Source organism: Pseudopodoces humilis, chromosome 1 (genome assembly GCF_049639895.1).
Source record: "Pseudopodoces humilis isolate 2021_Gansu_Grassland_sample_001 chromosome 1, ASM4963989v1, whole genome shotgun sequence".
Classification (NCBI taxonomy): Eukaryota; Metazoa; Chordata; class Aves; order Passeriformes; family Paridae; genus Pseudopodoces; species Pseudopodoces humilis.
The window spans coordinates 144,202,596-144,218,986 of NC_142200.1; the positions used below are offsets into that span (position 1 = coordinate 144,202,596).

Here is a 16,391-nt window from a genome sequence, read left to right on the forward strand (position 1 = left end):
ACATCAGCGTTGGAATTGCTTTTCCTTTCCCAGTCCAGAAATGAGAGCATTAGCAGAGTAAGACCCTTATTTGTAGAACTAATCTAAGTACACCTACAACCCCAGCATTCTCATGACCTCTGATACACAACAGTGTATCTTTCCTTTTTTCCCCTTTTTTTAAAAATCAGAATTTATGATCTTAAATCTTCACAAATAATGAGATTTTACACTGATATTTTATGTTTGCATCTATTTGATGTAAGAAAACATGATTAAAGATGATGATGGTGGAATACCTCCACAGAACAATTCCCTCAGTACTCAAATTATCTGGAGATCTAGAACACAGTCCACTCTACCTGTCACCATCCAAAAAAACCTCAGTTCATCTCAGGGTGACAATAGCTAGCTGAACACAACTCTCTTTAGACAGTATAAACATTAAGCCCAGATTCAAGAGCACAAAACAAAACAAAAAAAACCACAAGTGCTGTTTCTCATGACCTTTGCAGCTTATTAGTAATCTACTTGATAAAGTGGTTCTGGATGGATGTGCATTGAATGTCACTGCTCTACAACCATCCTCAGGAGGCTTTAGTTTGGTGATGTGCTCAGAAATCTTCTGTACTTTCCAACACTTTGGAATACATAATTTTATTTATAACACATAATTATTTTAGAATCAGCAATGAGATTTTACTGCAGGTACATTATTTGCTTCTGAAAGCTTATCCTCTCCAGAAAGACTATGACAGCCAAGTGTATGCTGGAAGAAAGCACTTCTGCTAATTTCATCATGTTTGAGGTGTAAAAGGTAGCTGTAACAAAGGAGATGTTCCTGGAGCCCTAAAGATTTTCTTATATTCAATGGCTTGAGAATCTTAATGGTATATTTTTTTCCCCCCCTATTTTAATAACAGCCTTTGGTGAAGCAGGGACGAGAATTTAAAAGTTTTTAGTGATTAGGCAACAGAGGGTATCTCAAAGGTTATATATGGGGAAAGATAATTTTCTCCATTTCTAGGCTATGGGAAGGGAAAAATGCCAAATTTCCAACTTCAACTCTAAGTTTCCCCCATCCTGTCTTATACATGCCCAGTTATTCCCAAACTGTGACTCACAGAACACCTCAATGAAAGCTGATGGCAAAGCTTGGAGCATTGAACATCATAAACTAAGGGAAGTTTTTAACTTCCCTTCCCATAGTCTGTGCAAGTTACTTGTACCTTGAGAATGATACTGACAAGAAAAAGCTTAAAAAAACCCAACCCAAGCCTTCTGGACCCAGAAAAGCAAAGTAATCTCTTCCTCCCTGCTAACTCCATTGATAAATGACAAGACTTTTTCTACAACTTAAACCTATTACATCAGCAAAGATTCACTTTCTGAGGAAAGACACAGAGGATGATCACACTGTAACAAATTCAGGACATTTGGAAACAAGAGCTGGTGTGGGATCAACTGCTTTACAGATGCCCCAGCATGGAAGGTGAAAATTAAGCAGAGGTCCTCAACCAGGTGGGACAAGTGCTTGTGGTCTATTCTTGTCAAAGAGCAAAGAGATCCTTGGAAGTATTTCTTTCTCCTCTCTGGGAGCTCTGTCTCAGTGTAGCCACTCCCACATTCACATCTTGACTGCAGCAGAAACTGATAGACGAGATACTCGGATTTCTGAGCTGTGTTTGCACACTGCTTTGAAGCAAGGTGATTGTTTAACATCAGAGGTGTATGCCCCACTCTTACCTTTAACCAGGAATCTGGGGGGTTGGATGTGTTATTTCAAGACACTGTCCAGGCATGAACAGAATTCCCTAAGTTTTGATTCAGATTTAAATTTCCTTTCCAATTGCAAAAAAATTAAGAATGAATTCAACTTGCTTCCCCTGGGAACAAATAAAATGATAAAACTTGATCTCAGAAGAGCTCCGTTCCTTAAGGAAAATTTTGCTGAATACAGTCAACAGCTGAAGACAGGATCTTCTACATCTTAAAGACTGAGTCAGATAGAACGGACACACCTTTCCCTCCTCTTACTATTTCTTCAGCTCCATCAGACACTAGCTAAAAACCTGGGCACCTTGCCTAATTTCAAATAAAAGCAGCTAGAATTTCTCACCTTGCTGTCTTCTCACAAATGCCATCTCCCCAAATCTTTCCTATTTCAGTCCATCAAGCAGTAACACTCCACCTTAGAGGATCAGAGCTCTGCACTACCCAAGATCTGTTTGCTCTGGTCCCTGCCTCTCACACTCACTGTCCTCACACAGGAACCCCCAAAGCCTGCATGGAAAGAGCCCTTCCAGCCACCACTGGGCTCTCTTCAGCAGCTCACTTCAGCACTGCTCCCTGCAAAATCCCTTACATGAAACACATACTAAATGAAAAAAGAGGAAATAATTGAGTATCTCTTTGCTGTTGAAGCCTCCTGACCCTCCCAGCTGCAGGGGATTTCCTACAGCACTGAGCACAAACAACAGTTAAAACAACAGTTAAAACATTAATTTACAGCCAGGAAAATCCACTCATGTACTTCAGGATATTGACCTCTTTCAAAATCTAGCACCACCTGTATAAATCTGATTCCTGTGGATAGCAACAAAGTCACTTAAAATTGTTGCTGCCTCTTCCTCAACTGGTGCATTAACACTTCTACGGTGCCACTTCTCATGGTACCATTGAAAAACAAAATCAAAAAGCTAAGTATTACAGATGGTGGAACCAGTCTCACATTCCTCCTACAAAAGCATCACTTTTTTTCCAGCATATGTCACCATTCATTCTTGTGAAACATCATTTAGTCTCAAACAAGCCAGGAAATTTCAAGCCTTCTAGAAGTCAGACTTGAAATTCAAGTGCAGAATTAGCACAAGAGCATTCTGCATCATTAGCTAAATTCAAGCCTCTTGTTCAAGTACTACTTCAAGATTTCCTGTAAGGTGAAAATGGACAATGATTCAAAAAGCATAATTTCCAAAGGTACAGTTGATACTGCTGCAAGAATACAAGTTCTGGAAGGCAGATATTCATCAAATCCCACTACAAAATTAGTCATTGTTTTTTCTCCTGTAAGTACATCCTTCTAAATTGGCCTGTGACATTGAATTGAGAGACCAGGGTTTGGAGTCTGCTATGAAACAGCAAGTACTGAATAAATTTTTTAGCACATTCTCAATAACTTCTGTCAATTGTGAGATTTCCTTGCAGGGTTTCTATTAATCTCCTTCTAATATTCTCATGCAAGATTTAGCAAGTAAACACTGAATAAATGTGCTTTGGAACTGTATGAATAATTTCCTAGAGTACTACAGAACATGAAGGCACAAAGTATTTTGTGAGGGTAGTTTTGCTTTCCCAAACAAATTAAACCTCTCTGAATTGATGACGTAAATAATTCAGCATTATTCCACTCACTAAATTAGGAACAAATGAGGCAGAGTGTTCATCTTTAGGAGAGCAGTGTGTTTTGCAACAGACAAATGATCCCAGTAATAAAGAAGTCTCACAGAACACCTCCAATTCATGCTTTGCATTTGTCTGAAAATGTTCCTGGCCAAAGGAAAAAGATTTCTCACCTCTATTTTTCATTATTCATTGACTGATATTTTTAAATACAGTAACAATAAGTCAGACAGGGCCTCCTAAGTCTTCCACTGCTTTGAAAACCTCCTGCTTTCCTCAAGTCATTTAACTGACACATCAGTTCCAGGAGGCAGTTTGTGAACAGAAGCTGCACAGCAGACACAACAGTGTGTGCATGTCATAACCTTGTTCACAGGCCCCTACCAAAGAGAACCTTCTAAAAAGTTAAGAATCGATAAAATCCTCCAAAGACTGTTTTTTCATCTGAAGAAGTAGAGGATGCTTCTCAGTACAAAATACTCACTGGGTCATTAGGTGCTTGTACCCCAGGACTGCAGTGACAGGAAAAGGTAAATGTCAAAAAGGAGAGTAGGTGCAAGTCAACAATAAACAAGGACAGCACGCAAAATACATTTGCTTTGATATGACCATCTGGATTTAACAACCTCACAGAATGGACAGGCTTGTACTGCCTAAGTAAACAGCAGAGATAGCACAGGAACTCCAAAATGAAGGAGAATTTTGCAGCAGGAATGTGATGGTTAGCAAAATCCTACCATGCCTCCTGTGCTGCAATATCATCACGTGCTTGTCTTTGCTACCAGGAGTAGCTTGTGTGGGTGGGGGTGCCTTCAAACATAAATTACCAATAAACACACATTGTATTTAGTGTCAGGGAATTAATTGAGCTTTCCGGAATGAAAGCCTTTTGGCACAAAAATGATAAACCAAGGTTGACCTACCTGAATGGGTCCCACTGACATCAGCAGGTTTTTCAGTTGGACATCAGTAGTTGATGAAGAAAGCCCTTCAACTGACACAATACAGGGCTGAGGTTTGCACTCCACCACTCGCAGGTTCTGTTTATTTGGCATCAAGCGTCCTCGGCCCATCTGGCCTGCTACTCCTCTGCCTCTGCCGTGCATAATGACCTGCCAACAACAAAAGTAACAGTATTTTGATTTACTTACCCACTGACTCTGCTTGCTGCACTTGACAGAGGATATAAAAGTTGGCTATTTACTTGAAGACTTGATTAAAGTACATATTGATGTAAATCAGCTTGTTGCTGTTTGCCAATTTGGAAGGCCACTTATTAACATATTCATCCACTGCTTATACAAACCTCTATTAGCAGGATAAATTATATATTGAGTTATATAAACTGCATTCAACCTAGAAACCTCAGCTCTAGCACAGACTGATCAATCAAGTAGTGGAGGATCTCAGACAAAAATATATAACCTAGTTTTCAACATTGATCACATCAGCAGCATCTGTTCAGCTCCCATATTTTGAGTGTGGACAAAAAAACGCAACAGGTGATCCCTCTCCTTTTTCAATTCTTAATGTGTAGTTAAATTTAATGTACTTACAAGATTAGCAAAGTTCTTCAAGCACCTTCAATCTCTACTGCTACCAACTCTTGGTCTGTTACCAGAATGGAATTTTATTCACATAAGGTTAAATAACTTTAAAATAACTTTTTACAAAGTTCCTCTCTCCTGTACTCTGGAGCAGGAAATGCATGGATTTAATTCTTGCAAATTAAACGTCGAACAGTCAGAGAGTGGAAAATAACAATGAAACATAGTAACAAACATTAAACAGAGTTAACACTTAACACTGAGTCAACATTCCCTTCAACATCAGCAACAAAACTCTATCCTTATATGAAGCAGGAAGACATATCCAACAGTTCAGAACAAAGAACTAAAATGCCAGCTACTTTCAGGGAGTGTGCCAGCTTGCAAATGCAGAGAAGGCACACGGCGCTGCCACCCTGACCCTTCCCTGCCTCCTACCAGTGCATGATCAGAGCAAATATCAAGTTACAACATCACCAACAGTTTTGAGTGATACCAGCTTTGGGGAGCCAGTAAAGAGCATCCTGAAACAGTTACTGTGTGCTCCTACATATGCAGGAAACAGCCAAAATAAAACCTTAAACACAACTTCAAAAAACCATTTGGCTTTAAAGCCAGAAAGCACTTTGGTTACCATCTCCTCCAGCAGCTGTCTCAGGACACATGCACTTCCCCAGGGAGTGCTGAGCTGGCCACAACGTCAGCAGATGAAGCAACCTGCAGGCACTGCCAGTCTGTGCTGGGTACAAACAAGTCTCTCTAGATTAAAAGCTTTATATGCAATTATGCATCTCCTGGGTCATGCAGCCCTGTGCTAGCAATTGACAAACAGAATGCTGGTTATTAATAGAGCAACACAGCTAGACAGTGAAACTTCTAGCACCAATATGCATCTGAAAATCACCTTTTTAGGTTGATGGATTCCCTGGATGTTTTTGACTCCTTGAGGAGCTGGTGAATGGATCTGTGCCTGCTGCTGCTGCTGCTGCATTCCCTTTGTCAATGTGACCTTCCGCACTGGCTGCTGTTTTGGCTCCGGGGGTTGTTGAGGCCGCTGGAGTTGGCCCTCTGGGTGAAAAAAGCCAGCATCCTCTCCCCCCTGCTGAAATCAACAACACAACAGCGGCTCAGTGTCCAGGCACTGCACACCCTGGCCCTGAGCAGACTCCTGCCACATTCCAGCTCATTCAGAGAGTGTCCAGGGCTCTGCCTGCTAAAGCAAACTGGTGGCTGTGGCAGGCGCATGTAAAGGCTCAGCCTGGAAATTGCACTTCAGCCTAAAATAAATCTGTGCTATCTAAAGAACTGTTTACTTTGTTCAGGCTTTATTAGAATTACAATAGTCAGTCGTGTCTTTTCATAATCAAAGCAACAAGATGTTTTCTCTTTCCAAATCATTATTCCTTCCAGGTTACATGTGAACTATGGTGTGTGTGTTATTTTTTTATTATTTTCTTTTTTTTTTTTAACGTAAGGAGAGACGTACGCATTGCAGAAGGAGGAGCAAAGAACTGTGGGGGCTGAAAGAATCAGGTAAATACTCTGTTCATCTTTAAACCTCCAACCTCCCTTTAGTTAAAAACTGGTATTTATTTTGAAGTGTATACTCATTCTGCCAACTTCTAGACCAGCAGCTTTTTAAGCAGTCTCCTTCCTTGGACACTGTCTGTACTTGGAACAGTTCCTCAAGGTGTTTTTTTGTTTGCCTTACAAAGCTCTCATTATATATATTTGTAGTGATAAACACAGTGAAACACCATCTCAGTGTGTCTCTCATCCAAGATTAACTCTTGCCATTACGTCTCTTGGTGCAATCAGGCACAGTAAAACCATGAGCTTAAAGCACTAAGAAAAGATTCCCTTCTGCTGCCTCTATCCAAACAGCTCTTTTTTTTCTACAAACAGGTGATTCTTGAATTTGTGTCTGCCTGTCCAAATTAGATGAACCACTGAAAACTCCATGGAGCAAGAACCAGCAGAGTCTGACAAAAGATCTTTTGCATCTATGACGTGCATGATATTATTGCATGATTTCAACAGCAGTATCTATTTCTTGACAGGACTTCAACTTTAGCCCTCAAATACTAATGAGCATTTTATCTGCAGGGGGAAGGCTTTGACTAACTCCCTAACCAACCTCTGGTAACCCCACAAAAGCTCTCAAATAGAAGACACATCTAAGGGGAAAAAGTTATTATGAAAGCACCTTCATTTAAACAGGGTTTTCTTTTCCCCTTCCCTTAAATATTCACAAGCCAAAACTCCTTTTGCATCTCTAACAAATCACAAACCAGAGGGTTTCATGCTACCTGGCACATTTCTTGAGGATAAGGAGACAAAACACAAGGGTGCAGAAGGAACAGACTTAGGGTCTAACAGCAAGATTATTTTCATTGAGAATACAAATTAGTACCTCTCTACATTAAAGAAAAGCAAAAGAAACACCTAGTGAGGACTAGTTACTAAGCCTCAGCTAAGACTTGGTAAGAACTAGTCTGTGGTACGTTTGCAAGTTCCTTAGTTAACAATTTACACCTCTAAATCAAGGCCTCTGCATCATAAAGCATATGTAGGCTACAACTTCTCAAGAACTCAAGTACTTAAATCCCAGACAAATGAGCTTCAAACCTTCTTGCACTACAACTCAAAAGCACAATCTGTCACAGGGAAAATCCTAAAGCTCATCATGGCATTTGTCCACAGTGTCCAAAACAAGAAAGCAATAGAAATCTGCATCTGTCTTTTCCACCTCTAATCACAAACATGTTTTTTAATCTGCTGAACTGAATGTCACCAAGTCTTCATGGAAAGTTTTGTCTATAAACCTTTGAGAGCAGCAATTAGTGAGAAATTATAAAGCTTTCCCTTCAGTTTCTCTTCAATTTGTATTCATGAATACAAAAGCAAGAGCACTCCTGAAAAAACCCAAACATATGCACAAAACCTTACCAGCATTAAATCCTCCTCGTTTTAGTATTAGTTCTGATATCAGCATCACCATAAGCTCTATGCCTTGATCAGATAATTTCTTTTATTCAACCCTACAGCAGCTGGAAGATGATGAAACTAAAATGAACAAAAAAAATTCTAGGAGGAATTTAAATGCAATAACTGGGAGTTAAAATCTAATCTCTGTTAAATGCCTGCTGGGAGAACCATAAATATTTGCAACCATCTCTTTCCAAACCAAAAAATGATCCCAGCACATCGGAAGAGCATCTGAGAGCAAAGCCCTCAGGTACAAAACACATCCAATATGCTCATTACTGAAACTTCAAAAGCAAACAATCATTTCACATAAAAGTCTAGGATGGCCAACAACCACCAAATATTTAACTACCAAGCTCAATTATCACCAAATAAAACCGTATGAACTGAACACAGAACTGTAACAGAGTCAAAGGCATTAGCACACAACATTGGTTAGCACTGATGAAAAATCTGATGGGATTTGTTCCCTGCTGGGGTCTCAAATGCCACCATCAGACTTTGCTGCTACCACAGTGCTTCTGCAACAGTCTGAAAAGGTGGAAAGCACTGGATTTTTTAATTAATTGACCCATTTCAGAAATAGGATGGAACAAGCTTTGCTTGTTCCTGGAAAAATAAGGAAAGCAAAGGCAACTGGATCAACCCTGTTTTTTACATTAATGCTCTGAACATTTACTGGTTTTGAGATGACTCGAAGAGGGGGAGCAGAGAAAGCTGCAGTGCTGCTTCTCAAGAGAGGTCCATGAGTCGGGGACATGGTGCTCCAGGCCTAACAGAGCTGAGCAAGACAGCAAGGCAGTAGTTCCTGTTCCAGGCAGCCTGGCTTCAAAGAAAGATAAAACCTGGTGGTTTTCTTAAGAAATAAAAAACAAATGTGAGTGCTAAGTGACTTGTGCCAACAAGCAAAACGACACAGAAGAAGCATTTTAGCAGTAATTCTTTCTTCACTGGTTAAAGACACGCCAGGGCAAGGACAAACACTGTCTGAGCCAAAATGAACAACCTGTATAGTACCATGTAATGACAAATTACTCTCACCACTACCATCATTCTTTAAATTTCTATGCAGGACAAGAACAAGTGGCTTTTCCAGGTACAACAACAAAGAACCAAATCAAGCAAAACACCTGAAAAGAGCTGTTTAACTTCTGGACTTAAAGCCACAAAACCTGAGAACATTATTGACAGGTCACATGCTCACAGGAGAACAGTTTGACAAACTGACAGTTTGGAGGAAAGGACCTACAGCTGTAAAGATGACTGTACATACACTGACTCCTGATGTTCCTTCATCAGCTGGCACCAAGACACACAAATTACAGGTAAGCAGGGAAGTCCACTGAAGCTGTACTGCAGTAGCTACCCCAAATGCCATCCAAATCACAGAAGCTAAATTGCTAACATCTCTTCTAGTTTGTCTCGGGTCTAGCTCATCTTAAATCAACTTTTGCTTCTCCTAAAGACAATTTCTGTATTGTTGTTTTTCATCAGCTCACATCACTGCCCTCCCCAGATTTAAATGGGCAACAACAGAGGGAAGTATTAAAATTTTAAGCCTTCTCACTTCAAAATGCATTTTCTTTCCTACAGTATTTTACAAAGTACAGGCCTGCACTAAATTTTTCAGAGATGCATCTATTCATCATCATAGCCTGTCTCACATAATTTGATGTACAAAATGCTGACCCCAGGTAGAACGCCTTAGTCAACCACAGAGACCAGGGACTGATTGATACAAGCTTGGATTTTATACTTCAAATTTCCTCTAAAGTCCTGTGCAGAAAATGAATTTCCATTGTCTGCAAATCAATGAAGGAAGAATGATTTCCTCTTATTGTCTACTCCTGAATTTCTAGATTATAAATCATCCTGAGTTTTAAGCTCCAAATTTCCAAGTTCTACAAAGGGTCTGCCTTCCCAAGATCTGGCCAGGAAAAAGTTCTCTTAAAAGAAACTTTTCTATTATTCAATTAAAGCTGGAGCAATGAAAATGCCTTTTTAAGTTGCAGGAGTTCTGTTCAGGGGAAAGTACAAAAAGTATCTTTCAAATTTCAAGTACCGAACGATTGTGAGCAGTGTCAAAACAAGTTCATTTCAAATAATGTGTATATATAAACAAAGCTCAAAAGATATGTAAAAGGATTTGATTTACATGGTGAATGTTTTTCAAACCTCTGCTCTGGAAGAATCTGCAGTTTGACCTGAAACTAGACTAACAAAAAGAACTGATGCCATTCAATGGCCATGACTTTTAGAACCAATTCACTGATACCTATCAAGGCTGTTTTTCATCAGCCACTCACTATACAGATCTATATATAGCCAGTGTTGTGTTTTGACCAGCACAGAAAGAATTCTGTCAAATATGAGATCACAAATTCTAAAAGCAGAATTTTATGAAGGACTGCTTGAATTTAGCAAGCTGGAGCCCTCCGTCATAATCATTATGACAGTTTTATGATGAAGATGAAGTTTATTTGCCACCAACATTAACAGGACAAATTTATTTATAACAAATGCTTTAAAATGTACTGATAAAAATGCCTATTGATACTGTCAGAGCTGCTTGCAATTTGACAGATCAAATCTTATTTTCATTCTTAAACCCCATGAAGGAATGGTATCACCAACTTGCATTCTGTAGTGAGCAAATTGATTAATCCCCCTCTATAGAAATCCCAACTCTTGATTAGACCTATCAGACGTTAAGCAGCATTATTCTAGAGTGACAACACTTGACAAATTCCCAAACCATTTTTCTCAGCCTTTGTGGCCCTGCTAGCTTGTATTAACCCTGATGAAAAATTAATTTTCCTTATCTTCTGCTAAACCCCAAAATCCAAATCCGCCAAACTGGCAACTCTTTCTGTAAAGGTATTATGAAAACCTCTAAAAGATTAATTGCATGTCTTCAGGTGACATTAAATTAATTTCTGTACTCGTGACAGACATTTGATACTCCGTACTGAGAGGACAGATAACATTGTCAGGATACACAGAAGGACAGTGGTGCAGTGTCCCAGGGCAGCCTCTTATGAATTCTCCTTTCGATAAGGCCATACTTCACTGTCATTGGCACTGTTAGTGATCTTGCAGCCCACAGACCTCACTGCACAGGTTTCTATTAACTACCACAATGCTGTGTCTATCCATGTAATCTTTGTAAAGCTAATTCAAAACTGTCCAATAGCAAAGGGATGCACATGCTGGATAAGGCACTTAAAGGGAATAAATAAACTCTGGTTGATTTGTGTAAAAATAACAGAGAAGCAAAATGTTGTTGCTTTTCTGAGATGCATTACAACTCAAATTCTCTGTAGCATGATGAAGACTTAAATCTTGTAGGGAAATCTCAGTCCAAAACTACTGTGATTGATTTCTTGTAAGAAAGGAGAAACCTCTCATCTGTTACCAGTTTAAGTCAGTATTTCTAGAAATTAGTACTTTTAAAGTATCACAGTAGTTGGGGGAGGAAAACATCCTTTCAGTTATTAAATTAATCTTTACTTTCAGGACAAGAGAAATGACTATTCATCAGCTTTATGAGTTTTCCAAGGTAAACTTATATTTTACTGATACTGCAACTGACTGTAGTAAAACAGACAGACATCTACAAAGACAGCCTATTCCCACATAACAAAGAGAAAGAAATGTAAAGCAAAAACCACATAAAATAGTGACTTTCATCTAATATACACAAGTATTTTTTCACCACAATTATCAGGAACACATATTAAAAGCAAACCCCTAACAATGAGCTATTTCTCTTTGACTGGTGCTCCAAATGCTTTACCACTTTTGATACAGCTGGCTGACAGACTGGGGACCTGGGAATAGGAAGCCTAATCACTTGCCAAATATCCCACAACCAGTGACATGACCAGGCACTGTTTCTGAACAGTTGATGATCTGTTTTCAATCTGTCAAACGCCAATGAGAAACACCTGGAGACTTTTTTTTTTTACAGGCCTTCTAGGACCTTTAAAAGGTTTTGGTTTTTTTTGGTTTTTTTTTAGAATAGCAGTAGTTAAGAAAACTGCTCTCCCACCTGGCTAGAAAATGCCACTCTATCAATAGACAACTTATCATTAACAACTGGTTTAAGACATATTAATGGGCTAGTTTTGACTCAAAGTACACACAGCAATAAGCTACATCAGACTACAAAAGTGATGAAAGAAACAAATCATTCCCAGTTCACACCAGAGAAAAAAGACACTTCTGATGATAGTCGGTGATTTAGGGGCTATTTTTCCCAGCCTAAGCAATAAATAAATAAAATGCTGAAATAGTTCCCTTCCTGTGATAAAAAGACACTGCTGCACTGCTTCAGAAAGCCATGATGTGATGGGTATCTTCTGTGCCTAATGGTGTATGAAAAGTCACAACAGCTAGAAGAAAACATCTTGCAGAAAAAGCAGCTAATTCCACTTAATCCCATGTACTAACACAATTCTTAACTGAAGTCTCCCCTCATCCACCTGAAAGGAGAACTAAGGCATGGAGAAGGACCAGCCAAAGAGAATCCCAGCCATACCCATGCTGCATGAAGTTTCACTGGGAGTGTAAAAAGCACAGCTTGAATCAGTGTTGAATCACAACTACATGGTTTTTAGTTAAATCACCCACCCACACATTACGAAATGTATGTCAAACCTATAGCAAAATCAAGGTTCTGGAATGGACATGTGTAATACTCTCAGAAATACTTTCATTTTTATGTGTCATGTTCAAGATACGTAACATAGATAAACAATATTTTAAGCAAAGTTTCCTAGTTTGCTTTTCAACTGCCAGTCTGAGAGGTTTTTGTACAGGCAATTTTAGCAAAGACTGGACATACAGAGAAAGACCAAGAGACAAAGCTCCTATCGGCGATACAAAACTTGTGATGGCCCAAAGCTCCTGGAGGAGGCACTTCCCAGCTGGACACCAGCTACAGCATAGAAAGGCAGTACTGGATATAAGAAACCTGCACCACTAGAACTTCCTTTCTTGTGCCGTGTCTGGCCTTTCTAGTTCACGTTCCTTGAAGCTTAAAACTACTGGCAAGTCAAATCCTTCTTGCATCCTGCCTGAAGCTCCTGGTAAGTCTTAAAAAAAGAGAGCCCCCACTCCCTCCCACCCCAAACACTCTCAGCTCAAGAGCCAAACCTCTGCACCAAAGGCCTGTTCCAAGTGGTCCAACTCCTCAACAGAGGGATGTAACTTCTCAAAATATTAAACTGTACAACTCTGCAAGCTTGCCTCCCAAGTTAAGAAACTGCATTTTCATATGAAATCTGACTCTTTGTAAAGCACTTTACTGGTGTCACAGCTGTCTTTATCAGGAAACTGGGCTCCAAGATACTCTGTGACACCAACATCCCACAGATAAGGAATTCTGCACTGTAACATTTACCATGGCAGAGAAACTCTCCTTTGAGACCTAAGAAGAGTGACAAGCAACAAGCAACATGCACTCTGCTTTCTGGGTGCTCAGGAGCAAGCTGAACTCTTCTTCAACATATAATTTAAAAGCCTCCTGAGGAAAAGAGAAACCTGTTCTGCAGTCTACAATAGAAAATACTTTACTGCACACTAGATCCAAGTTATCCACAGCAAAATCAGATTCAATTTAGGTATCTCTTTCCCCTTTCATGAATTTTATGAGAAACCCGTAAGATGTATTATCTGTGTCTGGTTTGGCTGCCACCTTAATTCTCACTTGCTAAGAGTACCCACACATGCCCCTTTATTTCCTTTTCCCAGTAATCAAATATGCCCTAAGGAGTACAGCACAGCCCACCTCCTGACCCCAATCCATTACAGTCTGTCTCTATAGGGACCATCCTCACTGAAGGTCTGGGAGGACTCAGTTTATTACTCATTTTCAAATATTCCTGCCATGGGCAGGGACACCTTCCACTAACCCAGATTGCTCAAAGCCTCATCCAATCTGGACTTCAACACTTCCAGGATGGGTGGGGCATCCACAACTTCTCTAGGCACCCTGTTCCAGCTCTTCACCACACTCACAGGAAAAGAATTTCTTCCCAACATGCAATATAAATCTACTCTTCTTCAGCGTGAAGGCATTCCCCTTGTCCTATGACTCAATGCCCTTGTAAGAAGTCCCTCTTCAGCTCTCTTGAAGCCCCCTTTAGGAAGGGGTTCTATAAGGTCTCCTTGGAGCCTTCTCCTCTCCAGGCAGAACAGCCCCAGCTTTCTCTGTCTTCAGGGGGGAGGTGCTCCAGTCTCCTTACCAACTTTGAGACCTCCTCTGGACACATTTCAATAGTTTCTTACAATTAAGAAATTAATGTCCATTTGTGAAATATTTCCAGAGCGAAATCTTGCAGGTTATGGCAGGCAGAGTCCTTCTTCAACAGCATTTACATTAATGCTGCTTCAGAGGTCGTACCCATTTTGCCATGGTACCTGGGTGCTCAGATACGGCTCCTGCAGCTCCCTCAGCCCACTCCCAGGTGGGCACCTCCTTCCAACAGTGGCAAACAAACACCAAAGCCATTCTCCCATTCCTTAATAAGTTATGGGACCGTAGGGCCTATAATAGGGCAAGAGTTCCTTTGTCAGGGGTTGGGGAAAGGGCTCCCTCATGAACTTCCCACACAAATGCTACAATTCTTAGTGTCTGCAATTCCTGAAATATTTACATGAAAGGCGCTAAAGAGCTTTCAAGTCAAATATTTTTAATTAAACTTGAACATATACATGCAAGTAGAAACAAGTACAAATATTTAAGCAAAGTTGGTTGATAAGGTTACATTATCAAACAAGAATCATCTCAATCAGTATCTTTTTTCCATATTCATCTCACACTTCCCAGTTGCTTGAAATACGAACAAAGTTGTCCATCTTCCATTTCCATCTTGTTTTTGCAACCCAAGGACATTTTTCTGTGACAGGCTTTTCAAACAGAAGAATTTGCCACCTCTATTTTCAAGCTTTTCATATGAAGCATTTCAGGTTTTCAGGAATATGGATCACTTTTAAGATACTGCTTGTAATGCAACGGGGAACACCAAATTTTTATGTATTTTATCTATATATGTATTTATGAAAAAACCCTCATTGTGCAGCTTTCCACAGAGACACAGATTGGTGTGTTCTTGGTGCAGCATAAGAACCCAGCATTTTCAGTCCTTTGGGACAGACACACAGCGCTCTGAGCATGGCAGGACATTTTCTGGCTAAGAGAAAAATCATCCAACAACATAAGATGACAATGATACAGAGATTTTAAGATACTGTAATTTACCACAGAACCTCCAACTAAATAGGAAACATGTTCAGCATATATTTCATATGATCTTAAGTTATATAAGGTTATAGTTGGTACAAACCTGTTCTTCCAGGACTAAAACAACTCTGAATATACTGGCTGAAGGAATTCAATTGCATTTAGAACTAGAGCTCTTAACAGAGATTGATGACAGAGAGCCCAAAGAGCACCACAAAGCCAAGGTATTAGAAAACATGACTCATCAAGAGAGAAAGAAAGATCTTAGAGTTCAGAAACAGCTAAGATATCTTTAAAAAGAGAGACAGGCACAAAGAGAGAGAAATTCTTCCCCATCTCTCTTCAAGTATAGTACAAATAATCAGAAATTCAAAATTACACCAAGAAAATGTGATTTGGTCACTAAGAAAATTCTCCTTAATATACACATTTGATACTGGAATAGATGATCTGGGAAATCTATAATGAGATCTCAGAAAAAGGTTGGACAAATCTGCCAGGAATAATACAGAGTTCATCCTAGCCCTTCAAACAGATCAGTTCAATACTCTTTTCACCCTTAATTTCTATAATTTTATGATCACATTTTGAAGTGATTTATTAGGGTGTTTCCTTCCTACACTTTTATTGATTTTATACTTACAAGTAACTTTAGGATTGACTTCAGGCTCCTCAGCAAGCCCAGCAAGTCTCAGATGCTTTAACAGTAAAATTTCCAAGTATGAATACTCAGTGAATATACTGAACTCCTGTATCTGAAAAGGACAGCTCTGAGGAAATGCCACAAAAACAAAGCACACTGGATCCACTGAAAGATATCTGAGCCTCCTTGGAAAAAATAAAACCAAGAACAAAACCAGAAACAAAGCAACAAAAAACCCCACCAAAATCCCCAACAACCACTCACCATCCTCCAAAAAAACCAAATCTAAAACCAAGCCAGCAACAAAAGAATTCCAAGTCGATGTGCTAAACACTGCCTAATTCAGGAACATAACATTTAAAGGAGTAATTAAAATGGAAAGCTATTCACTTTACTGCCATTCCTGCATAAATTATATGTATATTAGAAAGGGATGGGCAAATCAGTATTGGAGGGGAGGCGAAGAGTGGGATTTATTTAAAAAATAAAAAAGCATCAACAGACAAAATCATTACTGACAGTACCTAACATGTCACCTTGATATACAGTCTGACATACTGGAAATGCTGAATCATTTTCTACTTTC

The 16,391-nt window shown here is 39.5% G+C and overlaps 1 protein-coding gene across 6 annotated transcripts in view; it reads right to left on the reverse strand.

Annotated features, from left to right (window-relative positions):
- The window catches only part of RBM33 (RNA binding motif protein 33), a 99,858-nt gene that overhangs the window by 13,717 nt on the left and 69,750 nt on the right, over positions 1-16,391 (reverse strand). For 3 of the 6 annotated variants that reach the window (XM_014257406.2, XM_014257404.2, XM_088057435.1), the window contains exons 16-17: positions 5,833-6,030; positions 4,305-4,493 (exon numbers count right to left, since the gene is read on the reverse strand). In XM_014257406.2, coding sequence (XP_014112881.1) covers positions 4,305-4,493; positions 5,833-6,030 — 387 coding nt within the window. Of the gene's footprint in view, positions 1-4,304; positions 4,494-5,832; positions 6,031-14,590; positions 15,113-16,391 lie in introns of those variants that run through there. The other 3 variants (XM_014257405.2, XM_014257408.2, XM_014257409.2) reach the window with 3 other exon arrangements.